This window comes from Loxodonta africana, chromosome 11, assembly GCF_030014295.1.
Source record: "Loxodonta africana isolate mLoxAfr1 chromosome 11, mLoxAfr1.hap2, whole genome shotgun sequence".
NCBI lineage: Eukaryota > Metazoa > Chordata > Mammalia > Proboscidea > Elephantidae > Loxodonta > Loxodonta africana.
Window position 1 is genome coordinate 8,037,206 of NC_087352.1, and position 18,937 is coordinate 8,056,142.

General features: G+C 41.3%; 1 protein-coding gene across 1 annotated transcript; it reads right to left on the reverse strand.

Moving 5' to 3' along the window:
• Positions 1 to 9,252: 9,252 nt before the first annotated feature.
• Positions 9,253 to 18,609, reverse strand: CXCL17 (C-X-C motif chemokine ligand 17). Its single transcript, XM_003406663.3, has 4 exons — positions 18,534 to 18,609; positions 13,362 to 13,442; positions 12,587 to 12,694; positions 9,253 to 9,416 (listed from the first exon to the last, which is right to left on the reverse strand). Exons 1-4 carry the CDS (start codon positions 18,607 to 18,609, stop codon positions 9,319 to 9,321), a joined length of 363 nt encoding a protein of 120 aa, XP_003406711.1. The 3' UTR covers positions 9,253 to 9,318.
• Positions 18,610 to 18,937: the final 328 nt, after the last annotated feature.

The window sequence follows — 18,937 nt, forward strand, 5'->3', positions numbered from 1 at the left end:
CATCTTGGATAGATATCTTTTAATTTTTCACGATATCAGGAAGTTTTCTGCCAAGAAATCTTCAGCAATTCTCTCTGTGTTTTCTGTTCCCCCCCCCCCCGTTCTGGTACTCCAGTCACTCCTAGGTTATTTCTCTTGATAGAGTCCCACATAATTCTTAGGGTTTCTTCATTTTTTTTTAATTAAATACTTCTATTTATTATATTTTACATTTTGTTTTACATCTTATTTTATTGCATTTTTTAAAATTTTTACTGAGCTTCAAGTGAACGTTTATAAATCAAGTCAGTCTGTCACATATAAGTTTATATACACCTTACTCCATACTCCCACTTTCTCTCCCCCTAATGAGTTAGCCCTTCCAGTCTCTCCTTTCGTGACAATTTTTCCAGCTTCCAACCCTCTCTACCCTCCCATCCCATGTCCAGTCAGGAGATGCCAACACAGTCTCAAGTGTCCACCTGATACAAATAGCTCACTCTTCATCAGCATCGCTCTCTTACCCACTGTCCAGTCCCTTCCATGTCTGATGAGTTGTCTTCGGGAATGGTTCCTGTCCTGTGCCAACAGAAGGTTTGGGGACCATGACCGCCGGGATTCCCCTAGTCTCAGTCAGACCATTAAGTATGGTCTTTTTGTGAGAATTTGGGGTCTGCATCCCACTGATCTCCTGCTCCCTCAGGAGTTCTCTGTTGTGCTCCCTGTCAGGGCAGTCATCGGTTGTGGCCGGGCACCAGCTAGTTCTTCTGGTCTCAGGATGATGTAAGTCTCTGGTTGATGTGGCCCTTTCTGTCTCTTGGGCTCATAGTTATCGTGTGACCTTGGTGTTCTTCATTCTCCTTTGCTCCAGGTGGATTGAGACCAATTGATGCATCTTAGATGGCCGCTTGTTAGCATTTAAGACCCCAGACGCCACATTTCAAAGTGGGATGCAGAATGTTTTCATAATAGAATTATTTTGCCAATTGACTTAGAAGTCCCCTTAAACCATGGTACCCAAACCCCCGCCCTTGCTCCGCTGACCTTTGAAGCATTCAGTTTATCCCGGAAACTGCTTTTGGTCCAGTCCAGTTGAGCTGACCTTCCATGTATTCAGTATTGTCCTTCCCTTCACCTAAAGTAGTTCTTATCTACTAATTAATCAGTAAAAAACCCTCTCCCACCCTCCCTCCCTCCCCTCCTTATAACCACAGAAGTATGTGTTCTTCTCAGTTTACACTATTTCTCAAGATCTTGTAATAGTGGTCTTATACAATATTTGTCCTTTTGCTTCTGACTAATTTCGCTCAGCATAATGCCTTCCAGGTTCCTCCATGTTATGAAATGTTTGACAGATTCGTCACTGTTCTTTATCGATGCGTAGTATTCCATTGTGTGAATATACCACAATTTATTTAACCATTCATCCATTGGTGGACACCTTGGTTGCTTCCAACTTTTTGCTATTGTAAACAGAGCTGCAATAAACATGGGTGTACATATATCTGTTTGTGTGAAGGCTCTTATTTCTCTAGGGTATATTCCGAGGAGTGGGATTTCTGGGTTGTATGGTAGTTCTATTTCTAACTGTTTAAGATAACGCCAGATAGATTTCCAAAGTGGTTGTACCATTTTACATTCCCACCAGCAGTGTATGAGAGTTCCAATCTCTCCGCAGCCTCTCCAACATTTATTATTTTGTGTTTTTTGGATTAACGCCAGCCTTGTTGGCGTGAGATGGAATCTCATCGTAGTTTTAATTTGCATTTCTCTAATGGCTAATGATCGAGAGCATTTTCTCATGTATCTGTTAGCTGCCTGAATAGCTTCTTTAGTGAAGTGTGTGTTCATATCCTTTGCCCACTTCTTTTTTTTTTTTTTTAATAACTTTTATTAAGCTTCAAGTGAACGTTTACAAATCCAATCGGTCTGTCACATATACGTTTACATACATCTCACTCCCTACTCCGACCTACTCTCCCCCTCTTGAGTCAGCCCTTTCAGTCCCTCCTTTCTTGACAATTTTGCCTGCTTCCCTCTCTCTCTATCCTCCCATCCCCCCTCCAGACAAGAGTTGCCAACACAATCTCAAGTGTCCACCTGATATAATTAGCTCACTCTTCATCAGCGTCTCTCTCCCACCCACTGACCAGTCCCTTTCATGTCTGATGAGTTGTCTTCGGGGATGGTTCCTGTCCTGTGTCAACAGAAGGTCTGGGGAGCATGGCCGCCAGGATTCCTCCAGTCCCAGTCAGATCATTAAGTTTGGTCTTTTTATGAGTATTTGGGGTCTGCATCCCACTGATCTCCTGCTTCCTCAGGGGTCCTCTGCTGTGGTCCCTGTCAGGGCAGTCATCGATTGTGGCCGGGCACCAACTAGTTCTTCTGGTCTCAGGATGATGTAGGTCTCTGGTTCATGTGGCCCTTTCTGTCTCTTGGGCTCTTAGTTGTCGTGTGGCCTTGGTGTTCTTCATTTTCCTTTGCTCCAGGTGGGTTGAGACCAATTGCTGCATCTTAGATGGCCGCTTGTTAGCATTTAAGACCCCAGACGCCACATTTCAAAGTGGGATGCAGAATGATTTCATAATAGAATTATTTTGCCAATTGACTTAGAAGTCCCCGCAAACCATGTTCCCCAGACCCCCGCGCTTGCTCCGCTGACCTTTGAGGCATTCATTTTATCCCGGAAACTTCTTTGCTTTTGGTCCAGTCCAATTGAGCTGACCTTCCATGTATTGAGTGTTGTCTTTCCCTTCACCTAAAGCAGTTCTTATCTACTGATTAATCAATAAAAAACCCTCTCCCACCCTCCCTCCCTCCCCCCCTCGTAACCACAAAAGTATGTGTTCTTCTCAGGTTTACTATTTCTCAAGATCTTATAATAGTGGTCTTATACAATATTTGTCCTTTTGCCTCTGACTAATTTCGCTCAGCATAATGCCTTCCAGGTTTCTCCATGTTATGAAATGTTTCAGAGATTCGTCACTGTTCTTTATCGATGCGTAGTATTCCATTGTGTGAATATACCACAATTTATTTACCCATTCATCCGTTGATGGACACCTTGGTTGCTTCCAACTTTTTGCTATTGTAAACAGAGCTGCAATAAACATGGGTGTGCATATATGTTTGTATGAAGGCTCTTGTATCTCTAGGGTATATTCCTAGGAGTGGGATTTCTGGGTTGTATGGTAGTTCTATTTCTAACTGTTTAAGATAACGCCAGATGGATTTCCAAAGTGGTTGTACCATTTTACATTCCCACCAGCAGTGTATGAGAGTTCCAATCTCTCCGCAGCCTCTCCAACATTTATTATTTTGTGTTTTTTGGATTAATGCCAGCCTTGCTGGTGTGAGATGGAACCTCATCGTAGTTTTAATTTGCATTTCTCTAATGGCTAATGATCGAGAGCATTTTCTCATGTATCTGTTAGCTGCCTGAATATCTTCTTTAGTGAAATGTGTGTTCATATCCTTTGCCCACTTCTTGATTGGGTTGTTCGTCTTTTTGTGGTTGAGTTTTGACAGAATCATGTAGATTTTAGAGATCAGGCGCTGGTCGGAGATGTCATAGCTGAAAATTCTTTCCCAGTCTGTAGGTGGTCTTTTTACTCTTTTGGTGAAGTCTTTAGATGAGCATAGGTGTTTGATTTTTAGGAGCTCCCAGTTATCGGGTTTCTCTTCATCATTTTTGGTAATGTTTTGTATTCTGTTTATACCTTGTATTAGGGCTCCTAACGTTGTCCCTATTTTTTCTTCCATGATCTTTATCGTTTTAGTCTTTATGTTTAGGTCTTTGATCCACTTGGAGTTAGTTTTTGTGCATGGTGTGAGGTATGGGTCCTGTTTCATTTTTTTGCAAATGGATATCCAGTTATGCCAGCACCATTTGTTAAAAAGGCTATCTTTTCCCCCGTTAATTGACACTGGTCCTTTGTCAAATATCAGCTGCTCATACGTGGATGGATCTATGTCTGGGTTCTCAATTCTGTTCCATTGGTCTATGTGTCTGTTGTTGTACCAATACCAGGCTGTTTTGACTACTGTGGCTGTATAATAGGTTCTGAAGTCAGGTAAGGTGAGGCCTCCCACTTTCTTCTTCTTTTTCAGTAGTGCTTTGCTTATCCGGGGCTTCTTTCCCTTCCATATGAAATTGGTGATTTGTTTCTCTATCCCCTTAAGATATGACATTGGAATTTGGATCGGAAGTGCGTTAAATGTATAGATGGCTTTTGGTAGAATAGACATTTTTACTATGTGAAGTCTTCCTATCCATGAGCAAGGTATGTTTTTCCACTTAAGTGTGTCCTTTTTAATTTCTTGTAGTAGAGCTTTGTAGTTTTCTTTGTATAGGTCTTTTACATCCTTGGTAAGATTTATTCCTAAGTATTTTATCTTCTCGGGGGCTACTGTGAATGGTATTGATTTGGTGATTTCCTCTTCGGTGTTCTTTTTGTTGATGTAGAGGAATCCAAGTGATTTTTGTATGTTTATCTTATAACCTGAGACTCTGCCAAACTCTTCTATTAGTTTCAGTAGTTTTGTGGAGGATTCCTTAGGGTTTTCTGTGTATAAGATCATGTCATCTGCAAATAGAGATAATTTTACTTCCTCCTTGCCAATCTGGATGCCCTTTATTTCTTTGTCTAGCCTAATTGCCCTGGCTAGGACCTCTAGCACAATGTTGAATAAGAGCGGTGATAAAGGGCATCCTTGTCTGGTTCCCGTTCTTAAGGGAAATGCTGTCAGGCTCTCTCCATTTAGAGTGATGTTGGCTGTTGGCTTTGTATAGATGCCCTTTATTATGTTGAGGAATATTCCGTCAATTCCTATTTTGGTGAGAGTTTGTATCATAAATGGGTGTTGGACTTTGTCAAATGCCTTTTCTGCATCAATTGATAAGATCATGTGGTTTTTGTCTTTTGTTTTATTTATATGGTGGATTACATTAATGGTTTTTCTAATATTAAACCAGCCTTGCATACCTGGTGTAAATCCCACTTGGTCATGGTGAATTATTTTTTTGATATGTTGTTGAATTCTATTGGCTAGAATTTTGTTGAGGATTTTTGCATCTATGTTCATGAGGGATACAGGTCTGTAATTTTCTTTTTTTTGTGATGTCTTTACCTGGTTTTGGTATCAGGGAGATGATGGCTTCATAGAATGAGTTAGGTAGTATTCCATCATTTTCTATGCTTTGAAATACCTTTAGTAGTAGTGGTGTTAATTCTTCTCTGAAAGTTTGGTAGAACTCTGCAGTAAAGCCATCCCGGCCAGGGCTTTTTTTTGTTGGGAGTTTTTTGATTACCGTTTCAATCTCTTTTTTTGTTATGGGTCTGTTTAGTTGTTCTACTTCTGATTGTGTTATTTCTAGGAATTCATCCATTTCTTCTAGGTTTGCAAATTTGTTAGAGTACAATTTTTATAATAATCCGATTTGAGTCTTTTAATTTCAGTTAGGTCTGTTGTGCTGTGGCCCATCTTGTTTCTTATTTGGGTTATTTGTTTCCTTTCCTGTATTTCTTTAGTCAGTCTGGCCAATGGTTTATCAATTTTGTTAATTTTTTCAAAGAACCAACCAGCTTTTGGCTTTGTTAATTCTCTCAATTGTTTTTCTGTTCTCTAATTCATTTTTTTTTTTAATTCATTTAGTTCAGCTCTAATTTTTATTATTTGTTTTCTTCTGGTGCCTGATGGGTTCTTTTGTTGCTCCCTTTCTATTTGTTCAAGTTGTAGGGACAGTTCTCTGATTTTGGCTCTTTCTTCTTTTTGTATGTGGGCATTTATCGATATAAATTGGCCTCTGAGCACTGCTTTTGCTGTGTCCCAGAGGTTTTGATAGGAAGTATTTTCATTCTCGTTGCATTCTATGAATTTCTTTATTCCCTCCTTAATGTCTTCTATAACCCAGTCTTTTTTCAGCAGGGTATTGTTCAGTTTCCAAGTATTTGATTTCTTTTCCCTAATTTTTCTGTTATTGATTTCCACTTTTATGGCCTTGTGGTCTGAGAAGATGCTTTGTAATATTTTGATGTTTTGGATTCTGCAAAGGTTTGTTTTATGACCTAATATGTGGTCTATTCTAGAGAATGTTCCATGTGTGCTAGAAAAAAAAGTATACTTTGCAGCATTTGGGTGGAGAGTTCTGTATAAGTCAATGAGGTCAAATTTGTCGATTGTAGTAATTAGATCTTCCGTGTCTCTATTGAGCTTCTTACTGGATGTCCTGTCCTTCTCCGAAAGTGGTGTGTTGAAGTCTCCTAGTATAATTGTGGAGGTGTCTATCTCACTTTTCAGTTCTGTTAAAATTTGTTTTATGTATCTTGCAGCCCTGTCATTAGGTGCATAAATATTTAATATGGTTATATCTTCCCGGTCAATTGTCCGTTTTATCATTATGTAGTGTCCTTCTTTATCCTTTGTGGTGGATTTAAGTTTAAAGTCTATTTTGTCAGAAATTAATATTGCTACTCCTGCTCTTTTTTGCTTATTGTTTGCTTGATATATTTTTTTCCATCCTTTGAGTTTTAGTTTGTTTGTGTCTCTAAGTCTAAGGTGTGTCTCTTGTAGGCAGCATATAGATGGATCATGTTTCTTTATCCAGTCTGAGACTTTCTGTCTCTTTATTGGTGCGTTTATTCCATTTACTTTCAGCGTAATTATAGATAAGTATGTGTTTAGTGTTGTCATTTTGATGCCTTTTTATGTGTGTTGTTGACAATTTCATTTTTCCACTTACTTTTTTGTGCTGAGACTTTTTCTTTGTAAATTGTGTGTTCCTCATTTTCATAGTATTTGACTTTATGTTTGCTGAGGTTTCTTCATTTTTTAAAATTTGTTTTATCTGATTTTTCTTCAGATGTATTGGTGCTAAGTATTTTGTCTTCAGTGTCACAAATTCTGCATTCCACTTCCACAGTTCTGCTTCTCTGACTTTCTATTAAGTTGTCCAATTCTGTAATTTTATTGTTAATCTTCTGAATTTCTGATTGCTGTCTTTCTGTGGATTCTTGCGGCTTATTAAATTTTTCATTATGTTCTTGAATAACCTTTTTGATTTTTTCAGCTGCTTTATCTGCATGCTCCTTGGCTTGTTCTGCATATTATCTGATCTCCTTCCTGATGTCTTGAAGAGTTCTGTGTATTAATCTTTTATATTCTTCATCCAGTAATTCCAGGAAGCTGCTTTCATCCAGAAGATCCCTTGATTCTTTGTTTAGAGTGCTTGTTGAAGCGATCATGATCTGCTTCTTCATGTGATTTGATGTTGACTGTTGTCTCTGAGCTATCTATAAGTTATTGTATTAGTTTATTTTATGTTTGCTTACTGTATCCTAGCTTCTCGCTTTGTTTTGTTTTGATATGCTCAAATAGGTTGCTTGAGTGAGCTAGCTTGATTATTTTCACCTTTGAGGCTCTAACGTCCTGTCACCAGATGGCTAGAGCTGTTATCAGGTGTATAAGCCTAGGAGTCCATTCACTTTTCTTACATGGATTCAGCTCATGTGTCAAGATAGTTGGTCATCAAGTGTGTGGTACAGGCTCTGTCCTGCAGTCTTAGAGGGGCAGAAGTGATTGGGGTAGGTACAGGTATCTGGTTGCAGCAGGGGGCCATGCTCTGAACAAGGCAAGGGGCTGACAACTCTCCCCCGACTGTCTGCGAGGAAAGTGGATTCCTTTTTCCCTAGAGCGCACAGGTGGGTAGGTTTTGTAGACGGACTATGGGCACCCAATGCTTTTGGTTGTAAGGACTGGAAGGTACCAGTTATCCTTGGGCCCCTGTCACCAGTGGCTGGGTGATGTGAGTGGTGCCACCAGTCCATAGGTCCCTGATGTGGGTAGGTTAGGACCCTGTTGAATAGGTAAAGCAGTGTCAAACATCAAACACCCACCTCTCCACTGCACAGCTGAAACAGTTGCAGTCTGCCCACAAGAGCCTATTCTCCTGAAATAGGCCCACACAGGTCCATGCAGGAAGGAAAGGTATTCAAAGGCCATGGATCGTTTATGCCTGGACAGGAGCTGCTTCTGTCCTGAGGTCCCCAGGTTAGTGGAGCTGGCAATTATCTTTCCCCCCAATTGTGAATTTTTTCCTTCTCCAAGGCCGGGAGAATGGCTCAGGCTGCTCAGCAGGCCCTATCTCAGGCCCAGGGAAATCGACAGCCACTGAAGCTGGCTTGGAGGCTGGGAGCATGGTAAAATATATGCAAGTACTTAGCTTTTGCTAAAAGCACTGTTCTTCTCTGGTTCCGGAGGTGTGAGTAGGCTGTGCGGCTGGCTGTTTCTCCTTGAGGAAACTGCGGCCAAATGCTACCACCAGCTCACTGCAGTCGCTCCCGGGAATGGTGCTGGAGGGTTCCCAGCCATTTAGGTCTGGCAAGTCCTCTCTGCTTCTGAACCATCTCTCCCTCTCACTGCCGCTCAGTCTGTTTTCTAACCTTGCCTTTGATGTTTCTAACTTTGCTTTTGATGTCTAGCTTGTCATAATCGTTTCAATTGTTTTTTCAGGTCTTTGTTGTAAGAGGGATCACTGGAAGCGTCTGGCTACTCTGCCATCCTGGCCTCGCCTCTCCTCCCATTCTTAACAGCTAAAAGCTCCTTTGGATGGCTTCTGAGATCCTCCATACTGTCTCTCTAGCACTAAATTACGGCTCTGCATATATGTCTTCTGTATTAGAATGGAAACTCACCATTAATGATGATGATGATAGTAATAAATACTGAAGGCTTTCTATGCTAGGCCAGGTTTTTTTTTTTTTACGCCTATATTATCTTTAATAAGACCATTTCTGATTCATTGCTATACCTGCTTTCTTTGCCTCTCCTACCTCCTACCTCAGAAAGTTTTGTTGAATGAATTAAAGAATTAAAAGTTGGGCAGTGGAGAGAGAAGGGAGGGTTGGGTAGGAAGAAATGTGTGTAGACACTGGGTTGGGTGTGGAGTGGGTCATCTGGATCGAATGTGAGTTGCCAGACCCTGTTTAAAATAAACAATTTTGACTGATTACATTTTAGGATATTTATTGGCCTCCATTTGCTACGTGGTTGGTTATATTTACGGTCAAGTGAGACCAGCAAGGGAAGCCAGATTTTCTGGTTTCTTTCTGGTAATTAAGCTCAAGCTTGGGTAAGGAGAGGGCACAGGAAAAGATTGACAAGATAAGTCACTAGAAAGGGCAATAATCAAAATAACCTTGGGAAAAATGCTTTTTTTAAACACTGGAATGATTTGGGGGGTGAGCAGAGGGAGGGGGAGCATGAGGTGGGAGAAGTTGTGTGGACTGGCTGCCGTTTCGACTCAGAGTGTTTAATTGGGTGAGTGGGCTCTCAAAGCTCCTAAATAGGCAGAGCAAAGCTTGCTAGCTGACATCGTTGGAGAAATTGCTGGCAGGCCCTGGAGTGCTTGTTGGGCTTCTTGTGGTGTCTTTGGTGCCCTAGGGTGAAAATAAAGGGAAGAGGCTAGTCTTTAAAACATTAAAAAAAAAAAAAAATTAATTTGTATAAGGGCTTTTAAAATTATTTAAAATTGTCCAGTGGAGAAAAAAAGAAAATCTACCCAGTAAAATGAACTTCCCCCATGCCTACTGCCAACTTCCATTCCCCAGAGTTCACCATTATGAATAGTTTGTTACATATTCTTCTATACTTTTTTTGTATGTAAACGTGTTTACTTAAAAAAAAAGCAAAAAAAAAAAAAACCAAAATTGAGATTACACTTTATATACTGCTTTGTTACATACCTTTAAAGATATTTTTTTATTGCAAAATATTGCACATATTTAGAAGTCCATAAAAACTTACATGTGCAGTCCAGTAAATAGTAATAAAGCAAACCACCATGAAACTACTACCCCAGCCTAGAAATAGAATTGCCAGCCTCCTTTTCTGATCACTACAGTCTTCCCCTTACAGAGATAACCCTGACTCGTATAATAATCATTCACTTTTCTTTCTTTATTGTTTTTACCACCTACGTAGACATTCCTAAACAATTTAGCTTAAGTAGCCTGTTTTTGAACTTTAAGTATGTGAAATCATACTGTAGATATTCTCTCGTGACTTGTTTTTTTACTTAGTGTTATGGTCGTAAGACTCACTTACGTTGTTACAAGTTGACTCATTCTCACAGACTTTCTAATATACCACAGTTTATTTTATTCATTTTACTGTTGATAGACATTTGGGAAGTTTTAAGTTTTGGGCAGTTATGAGCAATACTGCTATAAAATTCTTGCACATGCCTCCTGGGGTATATGAGCATGTACTTTCTTTAGAGTGTATATGTAGAAGTGCAAATGCATGGTCACAGAGTATGCATAGCTTAAATTTTAGTAGGTAACTACCAGCAGTTTTTCAAAGTGATTTACCAATTTATACTCCTGTTATGGATTGAATTGTGGCCCCCCAAAATACGTGTTGTGAATCCTGTGGTTATAATCCCATTCAGGAATGAGTTTTCTTTGTTATGTTAATAAGGCAATATTAGTGTAGGGTGTATTTTAAGTCAATCTCTTTTGAGATATAAAAGAGCAGATTAAGCAAGCAAACATACAAGCACAAACAGAGGGGAAGATACACGCCACATGATTGCCCAGGAACCTAGGAATAGAAGCTGAAAAGGGACAAACACCTTCCCCCAGGGGTAGAGAGAGAGCCTTCCCCTAGAACCAGTGGCTTGAATTCAGACTTCTAGCCTACTGAACTGGGAAAAAATAAATTTCTGTTCTTCAAGCCACCCACTTGTGGTATTTCTGTTATAGCAGCACTAGATAACTAAGACAACACCCGTAAGCATGAATGTTTTTACGCTCTATTTCATATTAAAACTTGGTATCATCAGAATTTAATTGTTTGTCAATCTGATGATCTATAGTGATAATTCTTTTTGGTTTGAATTTGCATTTTCCTGATTACTAACAGAGTTGAGTGCCATTTGTATGTTTATTAGCTGTTTGGATTTCCTTGTCTGTGAAGTGTTTATTCAAATCTTCTGCCCATTTGTAGCATTCTGAATACTAATCCTTTGTCAGTTATATGTGTTGCAGATGTCATCTCTTATTCTGTATCTTATCTTTTTATTTTTTTGATGACCAAAATGTTTTAATTTCAGTGAAGTCAGTGTATTAATCTTTTTCTTTATGATTTGTACTTTTTATTATTTTGTTCAAGAAATTCTTCCCCATCCCAAGGTCCATACCCCAACATTCTCCTCTACTCCCTTATAAATTTGTTTTTCAAATTTAGATTTTAATCCATCCAAAGTTTATTTTTGTGAAGAGTATGAAATAGAGGTCTTTGCATCTTTTTTTTTTTTAATGTAACATTGTGGATATCTTTCCAATCAACACATTCTTTTTAACAACTGCAGATTTGTCAGATTTTCTTTTGATGGCCTTTAATATTTCCACTTATTTGTTAATACAAATACTGCTTGTCTTAGTCATCTAGTGCTTCTATAACAGAAATACCACAAGTGAATGGCTTTAACAATCAGAAATTTATTCTCTTACGGTTTGGGAGGCTAGAAGTCCTAATTCAGGGCATCGGCTCTAGGGTAAGGCTTTCTCTGTCAGCTCCAGAGGAAGGTCCTTGTCTCCTTTCAGCATCTGTGGGCCTGGTGTCCCTTGGAGACCTCTGTGTGTCTTAGCATCAATCTTTCTCTGGTCTAGGAGGTTCTCAGCACAGGGACCCTGAGTTTAAAGGATGTGTTCTGCTTCCAGCTCTTCTTTCTTTGAGGTACTGAGGTTCCTTTTGACTGCTCTCTCCTTTTATAAGATAAAAAGTTTGACCCAAGCAGGTGTGGTGCCTCCCATCCTAATCCTCATTAAGATAACCTAAGCATGCCTTGTTAATATAACAGACAACGCACTCCCAAATGGGACCATATGCACAGGCATAGAGGCTAGGATTTACAACACATAATTATATCAGATCACAAAATGGAGGACAACCATGCAATACTGGGAATCATGACCTAGCCAAGTTGACATGAAATTTTAAAGGCCATGATTTACTGGTATAATGAATATTCTTGTACATATATCTTTGAGAATCTGTACTAGTATTCTGTGGGGGGAATTTCCTGAAGGGAGATGACTGAGTCAAAGGGTACACACATTTAAAACTTTGATAGGTACTGCCAAATTGTATTTTACTTCCATTAACAGTGTATGAGGAGCCCGATTTATCCAATACTTGGCAGTATCAGATATCACTCAGTTAATTAATTGCCAATTACAAGAATGTAATAGCTAAAAACTGCTAGGGAAGACTAGGGAAGACCCAAATTCTGTTTGAAGACACTGATGTCATCCTCAGAGATCAATGACCAGGCCCCTAACAGCCCTGCCTCCCTCCACTTTGACAAGTAGGGGGCTTCTAAAATCTAGGAATTTGGTTAAACCTTTCTGGTACCGGGAGAATCGTATCCTGCTCTTCTTGCTGTTCCATTTTCCTGCAAGTTGACATTGTATAGAAAGGGCTAAGATAAGTGTTTACCCTGGCCTTCGTTTCACCTCTCCTGTTTATCCACAACCCTTGTTTCATCCCTGGTGATTCCACAGAGTGACTGTGGTTTAAGGAAGGTCATTTTCTTGAAACTTACTGATTTTCTTCACATTGCCCTTGAAATGATCACAGGGACAAGGTTTCTTTGGCAGCCCAGGCACTGTCACTGTCATGGATTTTCTTTTAGGAGCTCCCAGAAGCCAATCTGAAATTACAAGGTTAGTATTTAAAGGAGAGAGTTAATATGCTTGAGAGTAGGGAGCAGGGCATGGCTTTCCTTGTCTTCTTTGCCTTCTAGTTCCTCTTTCATGCTGCAGTAGGGTGGGAAAAGGGGCCAGCACAGAATGGTGGAGAAATCCAGTTATCTGAGCACCAGGATTTCTGAGTTGTTTTGCCCTGACCTGTACAAGCAAAGATTTGGTGGCAGGTTTGGAGGAGGGCATCCGGATCTTTGTGGAGACCAAAGGATGACGTGTCTGGCTTTTGGTGGCTATTTAACTTTGGGCAAGCTATTTCGCCACTCTGATTTGAGTCCTGTGAATAAAATAAGGTCAAGAATTGGATTCAGGAAGCTTTTGGAGAACAAGGAAAAAGTAAAGACCTTCTGGAAGGCAGCCCTGGGTTCTTGGGGAAAAGGGAAAGGGGAAAGGAGCAGTCAGAGATTCAGCGGGCTGTCCCTGGACCTTGGAGGAGCCCAGCTCTCGCCTGAGATTCAGGAGGAAAGCAAGGGTTGGTGCTAAATGGGGTGGCTGGTGGAGAGGGGACTGAGTGGGTTCAGCTGAGACAACATCTGCACTGGTCTCAGAGGGGCTCAAGGGAGAAAGCTGGAGCGGTGGTAGTGTGGTTGCTGTTGTTGATGCTAAGATACTGACCTTTGCACTCACATTCTTGGCTGTCTTTCTGGAGCGACCTCCTGGAGGCCTGGCGCTGGTCCCTGTGGCCTCTGGCGACCCCTGTTGGGAGGAAACAGGTCACTTTCAGGCACTGGAAAGGGAAGTGGGCCACATAAATGATCCTCCCAGCACTGTGCTCCCTAAGTCAGCATAGTTCCATTTCTCCTCCTTTTCTGCTTCAGGGATCTAGGATACTCAAGAAAGGAGTATTTTAAATGGGTAAGGAATTGACGTTAAAATCTTGGCTAGAGACAAGCTTAGCTGGAAGTAGTTGGAGAAAAAGTAACGTTTGAATGGAGAGGACAAAAGGTGGGTGTTAATCTAAACCTTACCGCCTCCGCTTCTCAGCATTACAATTTTATGGTTTAAGAAATGGGAGCAAGGGGCAGATTATTCTATAAACCTGGGTTTTCAGTGGATCTCCAAGTTGCTGTGTTTGAATCCACAGTTCACTAACTGTAACCCGTTGTCCCTGAGTCGATTCCGACTCATAGTGACCCCATAGGACAGAGTAGAACTGTCCCATAGGGTTTCCAAGGAGTGGCTGGTGGATTCGAACTGCCAACCTTTTGGTTAGCAGATGAATGCTTAACCACTGCGCCACCACTTAGAGGATGGTGTTTACCTTTGTTCCTCTGGAACAAAGCACATTCTTCTTTTGGCCTCTATCCAAGACTGTCTTATCACCTGATGCTCTCTTATCCCCATTTTGTGATATCTAAAATATTTTTATGCCAATCAGGGATAATGGTTCATAGTCTTAAGATTCTGGAGCTAGAACTGGGCTCAGATGATGGTTCCTCTGTATAGTAGCCTCTGATATTTTCTGTCAGAATTAATTACACCCTCATGTGGTTCCTATCATACTGGAATGTAGCTCTATTATTGAAATGTTGTAGTTCATGCTTTGCTGTTTAGAATCTGCCTGCCTAACTAAACCCCGAGCCAATGGCTCCTGGCACACAGTAGGCACTTGGTGGTAAACGTTTACTCAGTAAGTGGAGGGACCAGCTGTCTGGAGAGGGCCCTTAGAAGCCATCTGGTTCAGTCTAGTTCTCCTATTTCCCACACTTGTGCCCTTTCTGCCACACACATGGAAGGTGTTGCATCATTTCCCCAAATGCTATTTTTCAAATATTCTCATGTGCTGTTTTGAGTGCTGTTGAAGGAATTTGCAAAGCATAGCCCCTACCGTATGAACTTTTCTAACATTTTACTTTCTTGATCTCTGCTCCTAGTTCCAGAGAAAACCCACAAAAGCCAGAAGGAGTTTTGGAGATATTTAGCTGAATTCCTTCACGGAGACGTTTTTTCATTCTAAATGTTACCACCAGTTGCTGTTGAGTCAATTCTGGCTCACGGCGACCCCGTGTGTGTCAGAGTAGAACTGGGCTCCACAGTGCTTTCAATGGCTGATTTTTTGGAAGTAGGTCACCAGGCCTTTCTTCTGAGGCACCTCTGGGTGGACACAAACCAACCTCTAACCTTTTGGTTGCAAAACTGATTGGCTGGGAAACAAGTTTTGAGCTCAGCTGCAACTGGTCTTAGGTGGTTTGTGATATCGCCACCTGGCGGCCTGGTGAGCTTTCCCCAAATCATGGCTCTTCTGCTTTAGAAACTGCTTTAGGAATTCCATTCAGTCTATTCAGTGACCCCTTACTAAACCAAAAAAACCAAACTGTTGCCATCGAGTCAATTCCGACTCATAGCGACCCTATAGGACAGAGTAGAACTGCCCCATAGAGTTTCCAAGGACCGCCTGGTGTATTCGAATTGCTGACCTTTTGGTTAGCAGTCGTGGCTCTTAACCACTGCGCCACCAGGTTTCTGAACCCTTACAAGGTGCCCATTATAGCTCATTTAATCTTCATGACTATTCTATGTGCTAAGTGGTATTTTATTCATTTTAAGATGATAAAACTGAGGTTCAAAAACAGTTAAGCGACTTGTCCAGGGTTGCAAAGTGAGTGGCTGAGCCAGGATTTGGATCTAGGTCCCCTGACTTCAAGGTGCCTTTTTTCTATGACACTCCAACCACTGAAACAGCAGAATGTGGAAGCGTATGGGGCAGTGAATGAGAAGATGTGGTGTTTAGTCCTAGTCTGCTCCTAACTTACTGTATGTCTGTGGCAACAGTACTTAGCATCTCTGTGCTTTAGTGTTCTTGTTCATGTGAGAGGGCCTTACTACCCACTCTACCTGCCAAAGAATAAAATGAGATGTTGGACAAAAAACTCTTTAGAAAGTTTAATGAGGAACCAAAGGAATGGATTGATATTATAACTATTTATTACTGATTTGGTTACTATTACTTTTATATATGTAAAATTCCATTACTGACTGTATATACCCTCATAAGGGAAATCTCTTGTAAAAGCAGTTTTAAGCCAGTGAGCCACCCACTCAATTTAAATAATATTTCTGTGAAAAAAATTCTAGTACCACAAAAGTGTTTATGAAATCCTGTCTTCAAATTTCTACAACATTGATTTCTACAACTGTGATTTTTTTTTCTAGTTTTATTGTATTTTAGGTGAATGTTTACAGCACAAATTGGTTTTTCATTAAAAATTTATACATCAATTGTTTTGTGACATTGGTTGCAATCCTCACAATGTGTCAGCACTCTCCCCCTTTCACTTCTCCTCCTGGGCTCTCCATGTCCATTCGTCCAGTTTTCTTGTCCCTTCCTGCTTCCTCATCTTTGCCTTTAGGCAGGTGTTGTCCATTTTGTCTCATAAACTTGATTGACCTAAGAAGCACATTCCTCATGTGTGTTATTGTTTGTTTTATAGGCTGTCTAATCTTTGGCTGAAAGGTGGGTTTCGGGAGTGGCTTCAGTTCTGAGTTAGCAGGGTGTCCAGGGCCATAGCCTTGGGGGTACCTCCAGTCTCTGTCAGACCAGTAAGTCTGGTCTTTTTTTTTTTTTTTTGCGAATGTGAATTTTGTTCTACATTTTTCTGCCACACTGTCCGGGATCTTTTATTGTGATCCCTGTCAGAGTGGTCGGTGGTGGTAGCTGGGCACCATCTAGTTCGTCTGGACGTGATTTGATCTTTAATCATAGAAACGATCTCAATATACCTTTAGACTCAATATACCTTTTTTTTTCCACCTGGAGGAGGATGATACTACTTTTCTACAACTAATTGAACTTAAGCTTTCAGTCTTACAAACAACAGTGAACCACTTGAAACATGTAATTTTAAAGATTGTTTTAAAATTAGTCTTTGTTATGGATTCGGAATATTAGGGTTTGCAGATATTTTTTAATGGAGCAAATCAACCTAAAAGTGGTCAGCGTTCTCAACATAAACTTATTAAGTGTTCGTAGTAGGCACCAAGCCAGGTTTTGAGCATGCCCTTTCAGGTCTGGTTTAAAGCAGTGGTTTCAACTCTGTCTGCATATTAGAATAACCGGGGGACGTTGTAAAAAATACTAATGCCTGGGCCCCGCCCCACCCTCTTTTTAAAAAAGAGCCCTAGGTGAATCTGAATATGTAGTCAGGTTTGAGAACTATTGGTATAGAACAGTGATTCTCAACCAGGGGTGATTTTGTTCCCCAGGGGAGATTTGGCAATTTCTGGAGGCAGTTCTGGCTATTACAACTGGGGAGTGGGCTTCTATTGTCGTCCAGTGGATAGAGGCCGTGGATGCTACTAAACATCTTACAATGCACAGAATAGCCCCCACAACAAAGAATTATTCAGCCCCAAACGTCAAGAAAGCTGTTATCAAACCCTGGTGTAGAATCTTAAAAGGGCAAGGTTCTGAACTTAGAAACCTGAGAATTTATCCTTTCATTCAGCAAATATTTACCGAACATGGCGCTGGATAGTGTGAAGGACACGGAAACAATATGCCAGATTGTGCCACTGTGGAGGCTGCAATCTAGAAGGGCAGGAGGTGGAGGCAGGGCAGGCATACCCACATCTTCCATATAAGGCAGAGAGAGAGAGAAAGAGTCAAGTTAGGGCTCAGCATGTTCACAGGGGGGAGCACTCACATCTGGCTGTGGGCGGAATCAAGGCTGTGGGCAGGAGGTGGTTTTCTAGCTGGGTGTGTGAGCAAAGCTGAGCTGGTGGGAAAGCACAGGACCCGTTCAGGGAACAGCAAACAGTTTAGTTTGGGTGGCACGTACAGTATTTGTTAGTGAGTGGAGGGGAGGGACTGGAAAGGCAGGTTGGGCCTAGAGCTCTGACTCCATGCTGAGGACTCTCCCCTTGGTGGCTGCCATAGTGATGGAAAAGCCTTCTCTTCCAGAATGGTGATCTAGGCCCTAGGGCTACGGGGCTCAGCAGCTTCTAGAGAGCTTCCTCTACAGGAAAGGGGACGTTTGAAACTGGGGTAGAGTAGGATGAATTTCTCCTGACTTCAGGATGGAGTTGATGCTGAGTCTGTAACAAAGATATTCGCCCTAAAGTAGTGTTTGGGGAGAAGGTCCTCTTGAGGTGAAACCCACAGGGGGTGAGCTTTCTTCTGCATGGCTTTCCTCCTATGGGCTGGGCCACATTGACTGTAGCAAAAACTAGAGCAGATATGGAACCCATCAAATGTCTGCCTCCTCAAAGGAGAGCTGTTAGAACAGGGCTAGGTATAGGAAAACCTTCAAATCTGGATACTACCTGGTGATAAGATTTTTCTAGTTTCTTACCTTATCATTAAACGTTATTGGTGGCGTGTCCCGTGCACTATAAAGGATATAAAGGGCTTCCTTAAACCAACCAAAAACCAAACCCACTGCCGTCGAGTCGATTCTGACTCATTGCGACCCTTCTACAAATGTACAGTTACCTTTAACAGCCTCCCACTGCCGCCACAACGATGGGCCTGGGGAAATTCATTACTCTCTGGAAAAGGGGCTGGGGGAGAGAGCGAGGGAGCAAACCTTTGTTGAGCCAGTATTTTTTTGGCCAGCTCCTGTTGCAGACACTTTCACATACGGTATCTCATTTAATTCTCACAATTCCCATTTGGATGTAAGAACAGTTTCCTCCTTGTTTGTCAATGAGGAAACTGGCACTCAGAAAGCCTAATAACTTGCCCCAAATCCCTGTAGGTAAAAGGGGCTGCAGTTAGACGTGCTCTTCTGTTTACTTCATTTTCTTCTCCCACCACTTCCCCCTTCATAGAAAATTAATCTTATTTACCTGGATTTGGACTGCTAGAGACCACGGACATCAGTGTTAGTGGCAGCAACAGAAAGAAGAAGATTAGAACTTTCATTCTGGCCGTCGGTGCTGCTGCAAGTTGCTTGAAGATTGCCTTGATGAGCGTATGGAGGTTCCCAGTTAGAGAGGCTCCCCCACTTTTGGGGATGATTCAGGCTGGGGTACTTGGCTTGGCAGTCTGTGCTTTAATCCCAGGCCAGTGTTCTTATTAGAGGCTGAGAACACCTAAGGTGACGCTGGCCTTGTTTTTAGGTAACAGTTTGGACCGTGTGTTTTACGGGAATCTGGGAGGTAAAACTGGTCAAACAAAATAAACGAAACATTCTTAAGAACATAAGAAGGTGACTGATAACTTGGCAGCAAGCCTTGTTCTTGTCCCTCCC

Excerpts from the sequence above, each read along its gene's own strand:
- CXCL17 (XM_003406663.3), bottom strand. The coding sequence starts at position 18,609 with ATGAAAGTTCTAATCTTCTTCTTTCTGTTGCTGCCACTAACACTGATG. Across the intron at positions 13,443-18,533 it reads CTCTAGCAGTCCAAATCCAG|GGGTCGCCAGAGGCCACAGG; the intron begins GTAAATAAGATT and ends TCCTCCCAACAG. Across the intron at positions 9,417-12,586 it reads GGGCAATGTGAAGAAAATCA|GGCACCAAAGACACCACAAG; the intron begins GTAAGTTTCAAG and ends TTTTCACCCTAG.